Source organism: Petromyzon marinus, chromosome 33 (assembly GCF_048934315.1).
Source record: "Petromyzon marinus isolate PM22_M1 ecotype Great Lakes invasive population chromosome 33, UKy_Petmar_22M1.pri1.0, whole genome shotgun sequence".
NCBI lineage: Eukaryota > Metazoa > Chordata > Hyperoartia > Petromyzontiformes > Petromyzontidae > Petromyzon > Petromyzon marinus.
The window spans coordinates 11453116-11468922 of NC_133699.1; the positions used below are offsets into that span (position 1 = coordinate 11453116).

Here is a 15807-nt window from a genome sequence, read left to right on the forward strand (position 1 = left end):
CACCGTCAAACATGGAGGTGGAAACATTATGCTTTGGGGGTGTTTTTCTGCTAAGGGGACAGGACAACTTCACCGCATCAAAGGGACGATGGACGGGGCTGTGTACCGTCAAACCTTGGGTGATAACCTCCTTCCCTCATCCAGGGCATTGAAAATGGGTCGTGGATGGATATTCCAGCATGACAATGACCCAAAATACACGGCCAAGGCAACAAAGGAGTGGCTCGAGAAGAAGCACATTAAGGTCCTGGAGTGGCCTAGCCAGTCTCCAGACCTTAATCCCATCGAAAATCTGTGGAGGGAGCTGAAGGTTCGAGTTGCCAAACGTCAGCCTCGAAACCTTAATGACTTGGTGAAGATCTGCAAAGCGGCGTGGGACAAAATCCCTCCTGAGATGTGTGCAAACCTGGTGGCCAACTACAAGAAACGCCTGACATCTGTGATTGCCAACAAGGGTTTTGCCACCAAGTACTAAGTCATGTTTTGCAGAGGGGTCAAATACTTATTTCCCTCATTTAAATGCAAATCAATTTATTTTCTGCATTTTGTTGTTGTTATTCTGTCTCTCACTGTTCAAATAAACCGACCATTAAAATTATTGACTGATCATTTCTTTGTCAGTGGGCAAACGTACAAAATCAGCAGGGGATCAAATACTTTTTTCCCTCACTGTATAGTGTGAGGGTACACTAAGAGTGAGGACGTATCCTCTAGGCTATCGGGTGGGAGAGGCCGTTACCTCTCTGTGTTAGCGACGTTCTGTCGTTAGAGTAAATAAACGGTGTTGCCTACAAAGAGAAGACTGCCTACTTTGTCAACACTACACACGTTTGAAAAGTAGAGGGCGCTGTCGTGAAAGGATGTTTAAACTTTAAATTCACACTGCTGCAAACACCCCCAGGCTGGCGGGGAGTAGAATTCTATGCATCAAGTGCCTCAAAATATTGTTTATCCCACACCACTTTCGAGCTTGCTCAATCTTCGTGGCACACCAAGCCAACATATCACCGTGGGCCCTTCTTCCAGCAGTGGATTGATCATGGCCTACGATGGTGTGCGCGTATGTTGCTATTTCTCAAGTGGTACTCCATCTATGAACTTGGCCTCGCCATAGAAACGTGTAATTCTCCAAATAGCGTGTCGCACTCTACAGACCTTTAGCAGACTCGGTTAGAACCGCAAACGCGCGAGGCTCAGGTATGGGGGGCTGGATTTCTAACGGTGTTCATTTCAACACCAACTTGTTTCACGTTGGCGCGTGTTGGCGTTTGCTATATTATTGATCAATTTGAAAATACCGCAGCACACCTGGTTGACTCTTGCTGCTGTTTCGGCACAACGGTTGCATAGTGGCAAAAAAAAATCTGTTCTTGTGGCACGGCTTTCCAGGCAGGCAGCACAAATCCACGTGGTATGCATACGTAAAAGTAATTTAAAAAAAAAAACTCGCAATTATCACAAAAATACAAAATCAAAGAATGTCAACTTTATCTCTTTATTGTATTTAAAAGGAAGAATTTCGTATGCACATGCAATTTGTTTACAATACATTACATGAAAACCAATAAATGTTGTTATTGCATATGTCTGAGAAAAGACTGAGCTAGCGCATGTATTTCATACAATATTAAACACACTCCGATTACTGCATGTAGGTAGAGCTCAAAAGAATGTACAAAGCCCTTAACGAAGTCATTATCTCCTCGAGTAAAGCTTATGCTCGTACGCATAATTGCACCAATTGTTTGACCAAGTCACTTTCAAACAGTATAAAACTGGCCGTGTTGGAACGACCCCCAGTCAAGGGCACGGGAGACCATCCGAGTGGGATTAACACATCCCTTGCAATTTCAAAAAATACTTCACGATCAGTTATCATCTACAGTCATCACCATTTTCACAAGTGAGCGACGGCATGATATGCTGACATGGCTACGTGTCTTCGTAGGCTTGAGGCTTTTTTTCCGAAATACGTTTTATTTATTCATTCACTTTGGGGGGGGGGGGGGGTGGTGGGCTGTGTTGGGTTGGGAGTGAATTTGAATGCGGAGGGGAGGGAAAGGGGAGGCACGCTTGTGAACATTCTCATTAAAATACAAGAATGAGGCCAAAATGAGTGTGCCCAGTCAACACGGGCCGTGGAGTATGGATGGCTTTGGCAAGGGTGGGGGGCACGGCGAGGAGGCGCCCTCTTCCTCCTCCACCTCCTCTTCCTCCTCCTCCCCCTCGCTATTCGTCGGCCGCACGGTCGCACCCCTCGGCGTCGCGGCTCTGCCCGTCGCCGGTCCCTCGCGGCTGCTCCTCTGCAGAGTCGGCTCCCCTCGTCTCCAGCTGCCTCAACTGCAGCGCCAACGTTCACGGTTGGCGGCGGCGGCGGCGGGCACGAGAGACGGCGAAACGTGCGAGCGACACGGACGCAGGATGATGCACGCCACCGGCACAAAACACACACGTGACAACACAAAATCGTGACCGAGATGAACATCCATCACCGGGCAGAATTCAAAAACCACACACACACACACACGACCAACGCAAATGTGTGATCAACTACTTAAAACGCATGAGGAACGCAAACGCATGACCAACAGAAGCACAGCCACGGCAAAAACACCACCAACGCACAAAGCATCAGTCTGTCCTGGAGTACGTCTCATGAGGTTAGCATTGCAGAGTTTGTATTCGTACATCTATAGTCTATGCCTGAATAAATTGTGCAAAAGTGGAGCAACAAATTCCATTTTAATGACCATTGGCTGCTCGGTTCTGTTTGAATTGCACCGTGAAATATCACCAATGTGGCAAAGTACGACACAAATACCAAAGAGACTAAATATTTCTAAATAATGGGGGACGTTGTTATGTGCGGGTGTGGCGCTGGGCAGCAGACAGCAGTGCAGCAAAATCCACTTTTGTTGCTTCTAAACCGCTAGGCTCCCTGCCTTCACAAAACCGAACGGTGAAGAATGCACAGATAACCCCCCATAACCTGAATGGCCTGCATCCAGCAGTGAATTGACAAGAGGCCTCAGTGTACATATACGGTGGAGAACGAATCTAAACCTTTCGAAAATATATTAACCTAGATTTGTTTTTTTTTATATATATCAGAATCTCTATTTAGACTGAAGGAATCCGATGAGTTATGAAGCTCATTTTCACAGAGGTCCAGTAGGGGTGGGTCAGCAAGTTATAACAAAAAAAACAATACAAAAACCTACAAAATCGAGAAAAAGTTAAAATGAATAACAATAAGCATGATATGGTGATATTGTGCAAAATGGACGATACAATTACCATGGATATTGGAAAGACAATGAGAAACGATAAATCGCCGAATTGCCATACTGCGGCAATCCTCATGATGCCGCAAAGGGGCATTGTTAGGATTAATAATTACGCTGTGATATCGATTGGTTCATTGCACAAAGCCAATGTGACCAGTGTACTTGCCCCCGGGGTCTGCCGTGCAGTCACTTACGCTTCACTCACTTTCGTCTGAAGATTCTTGACGTCGGTCTCGAGGCGGCCGACGGTAGCCCGCAGCGCGCCCTGCTCGTCCCTCAACTCCTGCACCTCAGCGGCGAGGCGTGGATCGAACAGCGACGCCGGCGACGCCGACGCCGCCGACGCCGACGCCGCCGACGCCGCCGCCGCCTGCAGGTTGGCGACCTCGGCCCGCAGGCTCCGCACCTCGCCGCCCGCGGACGGCACTCGCAGCCGCGCCACCTCGGAGCGCAGGGCGTGCACCTCCTCGCGAAGCTGCCCGCTTTCTGCGCGTGCCTTCTGCGCCTCGGCCAGCAGCTGCCGCACCGTGTCGCGCAGGTGCGCCACCTCCCCGGCCGGCGCCGCCGCCGCCGCCGCCGCCGCCGCCGCCGCCGCCTCGGCGCCCGCGCCACCGGCGCCGCCGCCGCCGCCGCCGAGGCCCTGGGAGACACGACGCGCCGGGGCGGCAGCGGCGTACGAGGTACGGCGATCATGCGCACCGCCCCGCTCCTGCGAAGGGGATGCAGGAAACCGGAGGGGACGTGTGGATTTAAGAATAATACGTTTTGTTTTATGCAGTCATTCGTGTAAATCGAATTTGAACAACAACAAAAAACCACTGTGGAATGCGTAACGCGCGCACTTTTCGAAGGCACAGTCAAGCGAGAAGCTGCAGAATAGCGGGGAAGGCAGCTGGAACGGACGCTGACAAATTCCTGAAGCTCTGTGGTTACGTTGGGCTGTTTGGCCAACTCCATAAACGAGCGTTTACACATGTAGGAGAAAACAGGAGCACCCGGAGAAAACCCGCGAATGCAATCCCCGTACAGATGGAAATTAACCCACTTGCTGTATTCCGATTAGCACTGTTGGCTATGTACAGTGCAAAATAAGTTCAACATACATATATACCGCTATCATACTCTGGCAAGCTAGGAGATGACAACCTCCACGCCCACCAGGTACGGAGGGAGAATTTCACAAATGTGTGCGATCCCTCAACCTCCCCCTGCCACCACAGTGCTGCACTGTGGGCATGCAAAGGCACTAGCGATTAGCCCTGGGGACATTAACTGTGCTAGTCACACCACTTAAATACACCGCGGGTTCTAATATCTGCTCCTTGCTCATTGTGGGGACTTGACAGTGCCCACGTGACCATAAACATGAGAAAGAAAACTGTTTACTTTAAGACACAAAAAGAGATCGTGTTCTTCACCGCCATTACTTCTACGTAGGCAATAAGTAAAAGTTTCCCACCCAATTTACATGCTTTGCATCATGTGTTTTGATTTAATCAAGCCATCCTTTATGTTGAATTAAAACTTTCGTGACTGCAGGAATTCATATTCTATGGTTCTTTAGGTAAAGTCACGTAGATAGAAAAAATAATAACAATAAAATAATACAAATACAAATAAAGTGAATACAATTATTTTAAAAACATCACAATGTTTCCATCGCAACACAAGCAATCGTCATCAGGAGAAAAAAAGAGGGGGAAAGCTGCTGAGGCAGGCTGTTTATAAAGGTTTAGAGATGGGCGGGGCAGCTCATGTTAATGTAGGAGAGGTTTCGACACCGGCAGTAGGTCTACACTAATCAAAGAGTTGTTTATAAAGGTTTAGAGATGGGCGGGGCAGCTAATGTTAATGTAGGAGAGGGCCCCGACACCAGCAGTAGGTCTCCATCAATCAAAGCATTGCACCTCGCTCCACACACCCACACTGCTGACGGTGGAGGTGGACAAGAAAACACAAATCAAGTCATGACCCAAAGTGGTTGATGACATCGTTCCAATGATTGCCGGGTTTAAAACCGTCGTCTCGGTTGAAAGTGGGTCTGTATATATGGATGGCTTCGTGAACGAATCTTTGTTGATAGCCAGTCGGCTTGTAAAGTACCATCGTCTTAGAGAAATCAATTTCACGTGAGCAAGCCGCATTAAAGTAATGATCAGTCACGGCAGAAGTAATGGTCCTGCCGTGTTTCAGATCTGCCTTATGTTCACGAAGACAGTCCGAGACACGTCGTTTGGTTTCCCCAATGTAACTGCTGCCGCAGATACAGCTTAGTTTGTAGGCGTCGGGATATTGCATGTCAGGAATCTTGTCCTTCACAGATGGGATCAGGTCACAAATTTTATGCCCTGTGTTTAATCAAACCTGGATCTTGTGTTTGTTCAAGATTTTTAAAATATTTTGGTGACCCCTGCTATGTAAGGTACGGTGATGGTTTTGATTGGATCTTCAGATGGTTCCTTCCTCACGGTTGGGGTGATGGCTTTGCGGATTGTGTAGTCAGAATATCCATTCGCCTTGAGAGCCTGGTGTACGTGTTTGAGTTCACTGGTCAGGTGTTCATGGTCGCAAATACATTGCCCTCTATGGTGTAGAGTTTTGATGAGGGAATTCTTCTGGGATGGTGGTGGGAATCAGGTTTTAGGTAGGCGTCAGTATGGGTTACTTTCCTGTAGACAGAGTGGCTCATTAAGCCATCTGGTCTCTTTTTGATTAGGACATCCAAGAAGGGTGGCGGCATGCCATCCTTTTCTACCTCCATGGTGAATTTGATTGCTGGGTGTATGGAATTGATGTGGTTGAGGAATTGGTTTAGAGCCGGTCGGCCATGTGGCCAGATGACAAACGTATCATCCACGTACCTCTTCCACAAGGACGGGTGTAGAGTGGATGCCTGGATGGCGTCCGTCTCGAATTTTTTCCAGGAAAATGTTGGCCACAACCAGAGATAAGGGAGAACCCATTGGGGTTCAATTTGTTTGTAGAATGTTCCATTGCAAGTGAAGGCAGTGTCTCACCAGGGCTGGTACATCAGAATTCAGTCCTTGTTGGACCAAATCTTCAATTATTGCAAAGGTATCAGGCACAGGACTTTGGTGAACAGAGAAACTACATCAAAACAAATGAGCAAATCACCTGGGGACAGTGAGATGTCTTTAATTGACGATACCAGGTGAGCTGAGTTAAGAACAGAGAGGTGGTCTTACCAGTGAATGGCTGCAAGGACTCAGATAGATATTGGGCCAGTTTGTAGGTGGGCAAGCCAATAGTGGAGACGATGGGACAAAGGGGTGTACATTCTTTATGGATTTTTGGTAAGCCATATTAGTCTGGGTGGTCTAGCAGCAGAAAGTTGTAAGGAAAACCGTTTGGTCTGGTCAATTAATGAAGCTAAATCAGTGATGATACTGTTCGTTTTTGTAACAAGCCAGTTGGTGAGATCTCTTTTAATTTGTGTGTAGCTGCCATCATTAAGTAGCTCCTGAATTTTGTTATTGTACACGTTTTTGTCCATGATGACCGTGGCATTGCCCTTGTCGGCTGAGAGTATGACAATATGTTCATCCCTTATTATTGACAATAGAGCCGACTAGTTACGTTATCTTGTTATCTAAAAACTTCTAGCGATACACGACTGGGTCATCTATTTACAAGCAAGATAATACAACTGCCAGACACGCCGCATAACTACATCATATCTATTTTACGCATATAGCTATAGACTGACGGATATGGAGTGCACATTACAGACGGACGAGAGCCCTTGATTTTAACTTCCCAGTCTCTTCAGCGGCCGTCAACTCAAAAACGCCCAATGTGACCGATGCGTCTTAAGTGCCATGTTCCTTACCATGCCCCCCGAGTCTCCCAGCGATCCGAGCTCCAGGCTGGGCACTTTGGGGACCCCGGCGAGGGAAGGGGGCACGTTGGGCGGCAGACCCCGGCGAGACGCGCTGCCCTGCGACTCCCCAGCCATTGGGATGAATTCTGCTTCTTCCAGTTCCTGACGGCATCACAAGCAATAATCATCACTAAATCGCCCCGTGCAGGAACAAATATAAACACAGTGCACCTCAACCTTTGTGTTATGGTGGCCCTCCAAATCATGACCACCGATTCCCCAAGCCCACCTCCCTCCCCACCATACACAACTAAACTTATGACTAACATGCAACCAAAGCTAAAGCTAGAAAAAGGCCACGCATCAGAAAGCTCACATGTCCATGCCTCTAGTCAACGCCATGGTCGTAAGTCATATGCTGTGTATGTTTTTCTGGTTTTGCCACAACGTGGCACCGAATTTCCCCATGCACATTCAACATTACTCCAGTAAGGTATACATGCCACAGCCTGCAGCCCGCGTAAAAGCATTTCAGAGGGGGGCACGGCCAATGGGCCGAGATCCACGGGCGTAAGACTAAGTGGGACATCCAAGGACATAAATCAACTTCAGAAGCGCATTACTTACAACACCGCCTAGAGGAGGTAGCATTATTGCATAGACGTATACTTTGACACTTAAGACTAACATCGCGATTAAAACTAAAACTGGGAAACGCCCTCGTGAATTCAAACGAGTCTCGAGACAGAGCGGGAAAAAGAGCTCTCACCCTTCGCAACCACTCGGGACAGGAGCTGCCAGCCGTGCTGCTTTCAGACTCCTCGTAAGTGGGAGGGTCGAATTGGCTCTTGGCGCTGTCCTCATCGTACCCGGACTCATCCTCCGTCTCGCCCAGGGAACTCCGTGGGACTGCACGCAGAGGGGACAAACGCGGCGCGGCTCATTGAACGTGCGGTCAGGAAGACGGGTGACATTCATTGCACAAATGAGACATTTTCCCAGTATTAAAGTATTAAAAAATAAGAATGTTTTACCCTTTCTGGCAATAGAACAGGTGTTAAAGATGTTCAAACACCGAATAGAAACCTTTTTGCAAGCAATCAAGTACTGTATTAACCACACGTACTTGTGGTGAACATGCAAACAAACACGCTCTGATAATATATGATGCATTGTCTTTGAAACTGATTGGTCTACACCAGAGAGTCTTCTTTAGGGCCTAGTCACACCAGTGTCAAACCAGAGAACGCTAAAAGGAATAAGTACAAAGACAATGCCACTATCGGAGCACTTATAGCCCCGGGTGAGCAGCTACAAAATGTTTTATTGTTAGAAAGGATAAAACCTATTCTGATGTTCATTACGTTGTAGAACGCGTGTCGCTGCAAATTCACGCTTCTCTTGGTGAACTCACTTGATCTGGCTGAAAAGTTCCCCCCTGATCGGATGGTCTTCGAAGTCAACACTTTTTCTGGAATACAAAGTGTAAATGTAATTAGCAACAACATTGCAACAAAAAAAAACAAATGATAAATCAATGTAAAAGTATTTATTTTCATGTATTGACAACAAGATGCAGAGTTTTCATTTAACTACAACAAAAACTAACAAAACATGCCAATATTTTTTTCCAAGCCATGACTTAACTGCATTCTCAATAAAAAATAATAATCAGACATCCCTCCACCTCTCCACGTAAATAATTAAAGTATTTCTTACGCAATCCATCAGCCAAATTGGATTTTCTAGGAGTTCATAATTTCAGCAGCATTGTTTCAAGACAAGCAAACTCTGGACCTGTTTCGACATAGTGATTTGGTGTCCTGCTGACTCTACATGCAGGGACCCTCTCTTAACGATACGGGGTCCTAGTTCAACGCAAAATGATATAATACACGACTCCAACTCATCTTTAGCATAATTGTGGAGAATATAAATACCAAAATAAATAAGCAGTTGCGTAGGATTTTTTTTTTTTACTTTTCATGTGGAGAAAGGCACATGAAAGACTTTTTCAATCTACTTATTTTTTTTTCCCCGCACTAAATTGGATGAGTTATGGCCCTCGGCAACAATAGATCAACGGCGTGGTTGCCCCAGGATGTAGCACTGCACAACATTACAGCACAGGCTGCCCGGCTGCCGAGGCACAGCGAGTGATGTAGGGATTTCGATTTAAAGCTTTCGTGACTGCAATGATTCATCTTCTTTGGTTCTTTCGGTAAAGTCACGTAGAATGAGAATAAAATAATAAATTGATAAAATAAAATAACACAATAATATTCTCACGACGTTTCGGCCACAACACAAGCGGCCTTCATCAGGTGAAGGGGGCGAGACTGTCTGGTAGGACAGCGCTGGAGTGAGAGAGCCACGTTCAGATCACGGCTTTTAAGCTGTGCGAGAGGAACAAAAAGCCGTGATCTGAACGTGGCTCTCTCACTCCAGCGCTGTCCTACCAGACAGTCTCGCCCCCTTCACCTGATGAAGGCCGCTTGTGTTGTGGCCGAAACGTCGTGAGAATATTATTGTGTTATTTTATTTTATCAATTTATTATTTTATTCTCATTCTACATGACTTTACCGAAAGAACCAAAGAAGATGATGTAGGGATGTCAGCGAGCTAGCCGGGTGGCCGTGCTTGTCCCATCACCGCCCATCCAAGTGGCAAAGGTGACACAACTTCCTTCCCATCTATTTTCGCGTTGTCCAATTGGTCCAGTAAACGAGCCGACGATCGGTCAAGTCGTCGATTCGGAAATAATGAATCTCCCAGCCGTGCCCGTGAGCGTGCTGCCCTGCTCGCACCTGCGATGAGGATGGTGTGCCACCCGCGGCACGACAGGTCGGAGACGACGTGCAGCGAGCCGAAGATGGGCCGTGGCAATGCCAGCGGGCTGTTCCCTGGCTTCTCCGAGGGCATCACCCCCAGCCGGCCGTTGTCCGTGTTTCCCCACGCGTAGATGTGGTTGTCTGCTCAGAGGAAACGTACAAAGCAGGTGCACGTTTTGTCAATCCATTGTTTGGATTAGCGCCTCCATCAGGCCGTGCGGGCGGTATGAGGTTTATTTGGTCATGCTGCACATTGATCACTGCGGAATTTGTAACAAGGTGGGGGAGCAGAGTAGTCCAAAATACAACAATAGATTTTTTTTTTCCCGCACTGCCATCTGTGGCCCACCGTGTCATCCTGCGGCCGACAAATGTTCGTTTGTACATGACACCATCCAGACTCAACCCTGCTTAGCCTCGGAGATTTGACAATTTCAGCCACATTCGAGGTTTGGGTCATAATATCGGAGAAACAGTGGAATTAAGTAATGTACGAGATCACCAATTCGACTACACTTAATCTTTGTACATGGGAGACACCGTAAAAAAAGTACTTAAAAGTCTGTCCATGAGCTACATTATAAATATGAAACAAGATGTGGCACAACACAAACACCATCCGACAGAACATATTAGAATTCCATCTGGGTCATTCAATAATCATATCAAACCCAAGGCCAATGTAATCGTAACCAATGGGTGGCACGATGAGGCATTGCTTTGGGATTTCTGCGGCACAGATAGCCAGCTCTCAGAGTGATTTTCATACAAGCATTGTGAACACGTGGACAAACATTAAAAAGAGGGTATGGTTACATGGGCTCCCCTGATGCAGGGCCTGCAATGAGCGAACAAGATGAGAAGGCCTGGGGGACAGGGACCGCTGGAACGGGATAATCAGACCCTCGGGGCCTCAACGGGAGTGATAGACGGCCTTATAGCAGGGAAACTTGGTCGAGCACCAGCCGCACTTGTGTTTTGTTGATTATGGGCAGACCCCTGGCTTACTCTTTACCTCCCTCCCCCATCACTTCCTCTGCCATACAAGCCGGGGACAACCCACCAGTATGTTAAACATCCCCCCCCCCACCTTTTCCCTTTTACTTTCTTATATACACCCCCCCCCCTCCCCTATGTTCTACCAGCACGATTTTTCCATGTAAATGAGACAATATTTTTTTTTCCCCCCCTCCGCTCCTTCCCGGGGTTGTCTGCTCCCACCCTCCCCGTCAACCAGGACACGTCGAGTACATGGACCTGGTGGATAATCGCGTGTAGGTTTGTTTTTTTTTGTCGCCGAACGTTCTGCAGCGGGCCTTTGTACTTGCGTACAACAAAAATCCAAAGAAATATATTTTTAAAAAGGGGGCATGGTGAAGCGCTCGGGGATCGAGGGGGTACTGGGTTTAAGGTTAGAGCTATTGCTGGTGGCAAAGCCCCATAAGCCGATGGAGAAAATATGTTTTACCTTGTTAATCATAAGTGTGCAGGTACAAGGTGGACTGTCACACGATTGTGACAAGTGGAAGTGGCTTAGAGTGGCCTTCATCCAGCAGTGAGTTGACGATGGCTGATGTTGAACTCGATTTGTATGGTTTAGAGCAGTGGCTTGACTATTGATCAAGCAGGTAGTGCAACTACACCGGAGGCCTACAGGGCAGAGGGGGCCAAAGGCGCTGGGCCACAACGTGGGAGGAAATTGTACAGGCGGTCTCCCCCCCATTCAATCCTCGCACCAGGGGGCCCATACCGACAACATTCTGCCACCGGGTTAGAGATTGGGAGTTCGTTTGGTTGACTTGCGTGCTTCACCACCTAACAAACTGCCTTCTCCTGCCACACTGCCAAGACCCCATTTTTCACTTTCTTCTTTGCTTTTCTGGCTTTTCCCCCGTACAGCCCCGACTGGCCCGAGGGACCCACCTTCCGTGGCGGCAATTGTGAAGCCATCCCCGCAGGACACCATGGTGATGAGCTTGCCGACGAGGGGCCCCTTGTGCAGAACGATGCCCAGGTGCTTCTTGAAGTCGCCCGTGCCCAGCTGCCCGTGCTTATTGTGCCCGAACGTAAGCAGACGTCCGCACACTGGCGGGACAGCACACAACAGCGGCTCGTCACACTGGCCACGTGGGGGCGCCACGGTAACACAACGGCAATGGGCAGCGCCCACATTTTAACTTGTAATACTTGTTCCATCGCAAAGACGACTCGGATGAAAGCCTCCCCGAGCCGTTATTTCTCAATCAGTGGAACGATAATGCCCGATTATGACGACGATGGTTGTTTATCAGTCAATGTGCAAAGAAACAATTCACCGCCATCAAAAGGCTGCACGGTGTGGTGTGTGCACACGCATGGGTGTGCAGGCACTGTATTCGTACGGTTAAGGTGGGCTCACATTTATCACATCCTAATTATTGGATAACACCAAGGTGCGCGTGTTAGTGTGTTTGCTCACTTAACAAAAAAGTATTCGAGAGTCCTATTCAGCTCCCTTTAGGGAAAATATTCCCTGCCCCTGATTGAGTGGGTAATGATTGCAGCTGGCACCTTTCCTACTGCCATTACAAGAGCGGGTAAAATCATGCCAAGGCTGCTGTGCCCACACACCGTCAATAACGGCGCTGTGCGTCTTGCCGCCGGAGATGCTACGGATCTTGTAGATAGACAGCTGCTTCACCAGTGTTGGCATCAACTTCATTATCACCTCGTGGAAGACCTGTGGAGGCAGTGCAGTAAATCTTGTCAACATTAAAACTCGGCTGTCCAACAAGGTGACATAAAGGGAATTAATGTTACAAACCCCCACTTAATTTAACCAATTAGAAGTAATGTATTGGCACAAAGGGACACGTGATCACCTCAATAGTTCAGTTGGTTCAATGGCTCCCAATCCAGTCCCAGATCAATTTCAAGTTCACCGTCACCTACTGTACTCCTCCAATCCACATTTTCTATCCTCCAGCAACAAAGGCTTTCTGTTGAAGGTCCAAGAACAACCCATAATCTCTGCAGAAGGTCGCTTACTACCCCCCCCCCCCCTCTGCTGCCCCCATAATTTGGAACACCATTATTGCCAGCCATCTGTGTATCTCCCCATTCCTGCACCCTCTGATCAAGCATACATGGCCTCCCAAAAACCCCCGAGACAAGCGCCACTCAGTGGTAGGTTGCACCTTTTCCACTGCTGCCTACACTGTCTGGAAATCCCTCCCCTTGTCATCTCCGTTCCCCTGTTCAGGCCCAGACTTGAGGCCTTCCTCTTCTCCTTTGTCTATAATTGGCCTTTCTATCAATCCTGGTACCTTTGTCATTCATGGCACAGAAGTGTTCTTTCCTCATATGATCATGTCCCTAAACCTCATTCTTCAATAAAAAAACGAAATCCTCACAATCTTATCACACACACACACACGCCTTCCTTCCGAATGACGTCCACAATTTGGTGCTTTATAAATCTGCACTGGGGTGGAGCAGTGGCACAGTGTTCAGAGCAATGTACCAGGATCCCAGTGACCGGAATTTAATTCCCGGCCACGGTGAACGTCAGCAGCGACCAAATTATATCCAACTGGTCCTGGGCTGCCCATCTCCCTTGTCGACAGATTCACTAACTCGCACCGACGAGTGTGGTAAAGTAGGGTCAATCAACCCCCAGGGGGACTGACAGCGGTGCAGGCGAAACATTCATGCACCCGGTTGATGGACAATCGTAATAAAGCTACATGGCACTGCAATGTAATCGTGTTATAGATATACTGCTGCGAAGCTCCCGAGGAGCTGCCGCGCGGCGCCGACCAACTCACGGAGGTCTCGCGGTTGCGAAGGCCCGACGTGCACTGGTTGAGGCCCAGCTTGTTAAACTCGTTGTTGCCGCACGCCAACACCTTGCCCTGCGCTGTCAGGAAGAACGTGCCATCCGTGCCGCAGCACACCTCCGTGATCTTCCACCGGTTCGACAGCGGCACCTGCCAAGGGAGGCACGAGCAAACGCGCAAGCACGGTGAATTGGAGGCGAGGATTTAAATCACAGATGTAGACAATTGAGAATTTGTTCCATCTTTACTCATACCATTACCCTAACGAAGCGGTTCTCAAACCGCGAGGGCGCACACCCCTAAAAGCATTTCAGGGAGGAACAGGCTGCAAATGGATACTGTGCAGATAGAAATGCAATGCCAGTGGAGACCCTTAGCACCATGTTGCGGAGAAAATATTTTTGGTTACAATGAATTGCTAAATCATTACAAGCCTATTCAAATATACAGCTCACCATATCATGGACTTACTCGTTTAGGGTAGAACTCCGTGGCATCAGTCTCCAATCCCAATCGGCCTAAAACAGAAGCAAATCAAACAGATCTGCGGTGAGACAACTCACGCCACAAGCGTCTGCTCACCAAATTGCGTTATCAGTGTCATGACATAAGATGTATAATCCATCCAGATCTCCCAGAGAGCAGTGCAAAGCAGATGGAGCTCCCTCCGAGCTCCCTTCACGTGATGTCTGGTCAACAAAGTAAGTGGCAACACTTCCCCACCCGCCCTGCCACAGGAAGTAATGTTTGTCGCATGACGTACAAACAAAACGTACAATTCTCAGGCGCTAGAATCTTGCCAAATTAAGCACCGTCAAAATGTAACACGATGGGTTTTTTTTTCTCATGTATCGTCGTCGTTGGCTGCCCAAACTCAAACTAAAGGCTGCCGACGCTCTCCGCCACAGCTGGGCCAAGCCTCACCATACTCGCCGCAGCCCCACGCGTAAACGGCGCCCGACCGCGTGAGCGCCATGACGTGGCAGTCTCCACACGAGATCTGCGTCACAGGGTTGATGTTGAAGAACTGCACGGGCATCGGCTCGAGCACCTCCACACCCAGCTCCCCGTTGCAGCCCATGCAGCCGTAGTAGTCGGAGCCGAAGCTGAACACTTCGCCCTGCTCTGTACGACAGACACAAGACATACACGCACGACAAATCCTGTGTATAAGCAATACACACTGGTCAGGTGAGTGCTGTTAAGCGAGCGCCCATTAATAAAGGATGGCATGGAAAATGACACATTCCAAAATAAACACGCAGGCAACACAGACACCAAGACCTCCTGCAAACAATACAGACTGTCGTGGGAAACGCTGTCCCGCTGATGTTAGCCATGGCCAGGATTCAAACCAACGTCGCCGGGTTCTTAGCGCAATGCGCTAACCATCACACACACACACAAACACAGGTGACTACGTTAAAAGCAGTGTCCTAACCGCTGCATGTGAACATGCATGCACACAAGAGCCAGTGACATTCTTGCAGACAAGCGTGACACTGACTGCGAGTAGCACATTCACGAACGATTTATTTTATCTTCAGACACCGACTTTGTAATTACATTTACCAGCGTAGCGAACGTGTGAGCACTACATTACGTTGCTGGGTTTACATCTCTTGTTGAGATTTACTTCACATATTTTGTTTAACTAAAATCAATAGTGTATTTGGATCAGAATATATTGTATTAGACTATAGTAATTGAACACAATCACCAACATTACATTCAAATAGAATATTTAATTTAGTAGTAATTTATTTCACTTCTAATTGTCTAACACGTGGGTATAAAGGCTACGCTTATTTCACCCAACTATTCTCATGCTGTGTAACAGTCGAGCAATCGAACCGATAACCAGTCGAGCAATCAAAATTGAGCAAGTCCTCATTTAACGTGGAAGGAGTTCCTGAAAAGCGCTGTGGAGCGAAAAAACACATTACGCAAAAACAATTTTCCAATAAATAATGTAACGATAAAAGTGTGGCAAGATACGACGCAGGCACACGATGTACAAACACACAGT

General features: G+C 48.0%; 1 protein-coding gene across 3 annotated transcripts in view; it reads right to left on the bottom strand.

Moving 5' to 3' along the window:
• Positions 1 to 1476: 1476 nt before the first annotated feature.
• Positions 1477 to 15807, bottom strand: part of NEK9 (NIMA related kinase 9) — a 52175-nt gene continuing 37844 nt past the window's right edge. For 2 of the 3 annotated variants that reach the window (XM_032965140.2, XM_032965137.2), the window contains exons 12-22: positions 14703 to 14903; positions 14250 to 14296; positions 13767 to 13928; positions 12571 to 12679; positions 11884 to 12045; positions 9937 to 10101; positions 8543 to 8599; positions 7898 to 8037; positions 7138 to 7290; positions 3493 to 3996; positions 1477 to 2340 (exon numbers count right to left, since the gene is read on the bottom strand). In XM_032965140.2, coding sequence (XP_032821031.2) covers positions 2230 to 2340; positions 3493 to 3996; positions 7138 to 7290; positions 7898 to 8037; positions 8543 to 8599; positions 9937 to 10101; positions 11884 to 12045; positions 12571 to 12679; positions 13767 to 13928; positions 14250 to 14296; positions 14703 to 14903 — 1811 coding nt within the window. In that variant the 3' untranslated portion in view covers positions 1477 to 2229. Of the gene's footprint in view, positions 2341 to 3481; positions 3997 to 7137; positions 7291 to 7897; positions 8038 to 8542; positions 8600 to 9936; positions 10102 to 11883; positions 12046 to 12570; positions 12680 to 13766; positions 13929 to 14249; positions 14297 to 14702; positions 14904 to 15807 lie in introns of all 3 variants that reach the window. The other variant, XM_032965138.2, reaches the window with a different exon arrangement.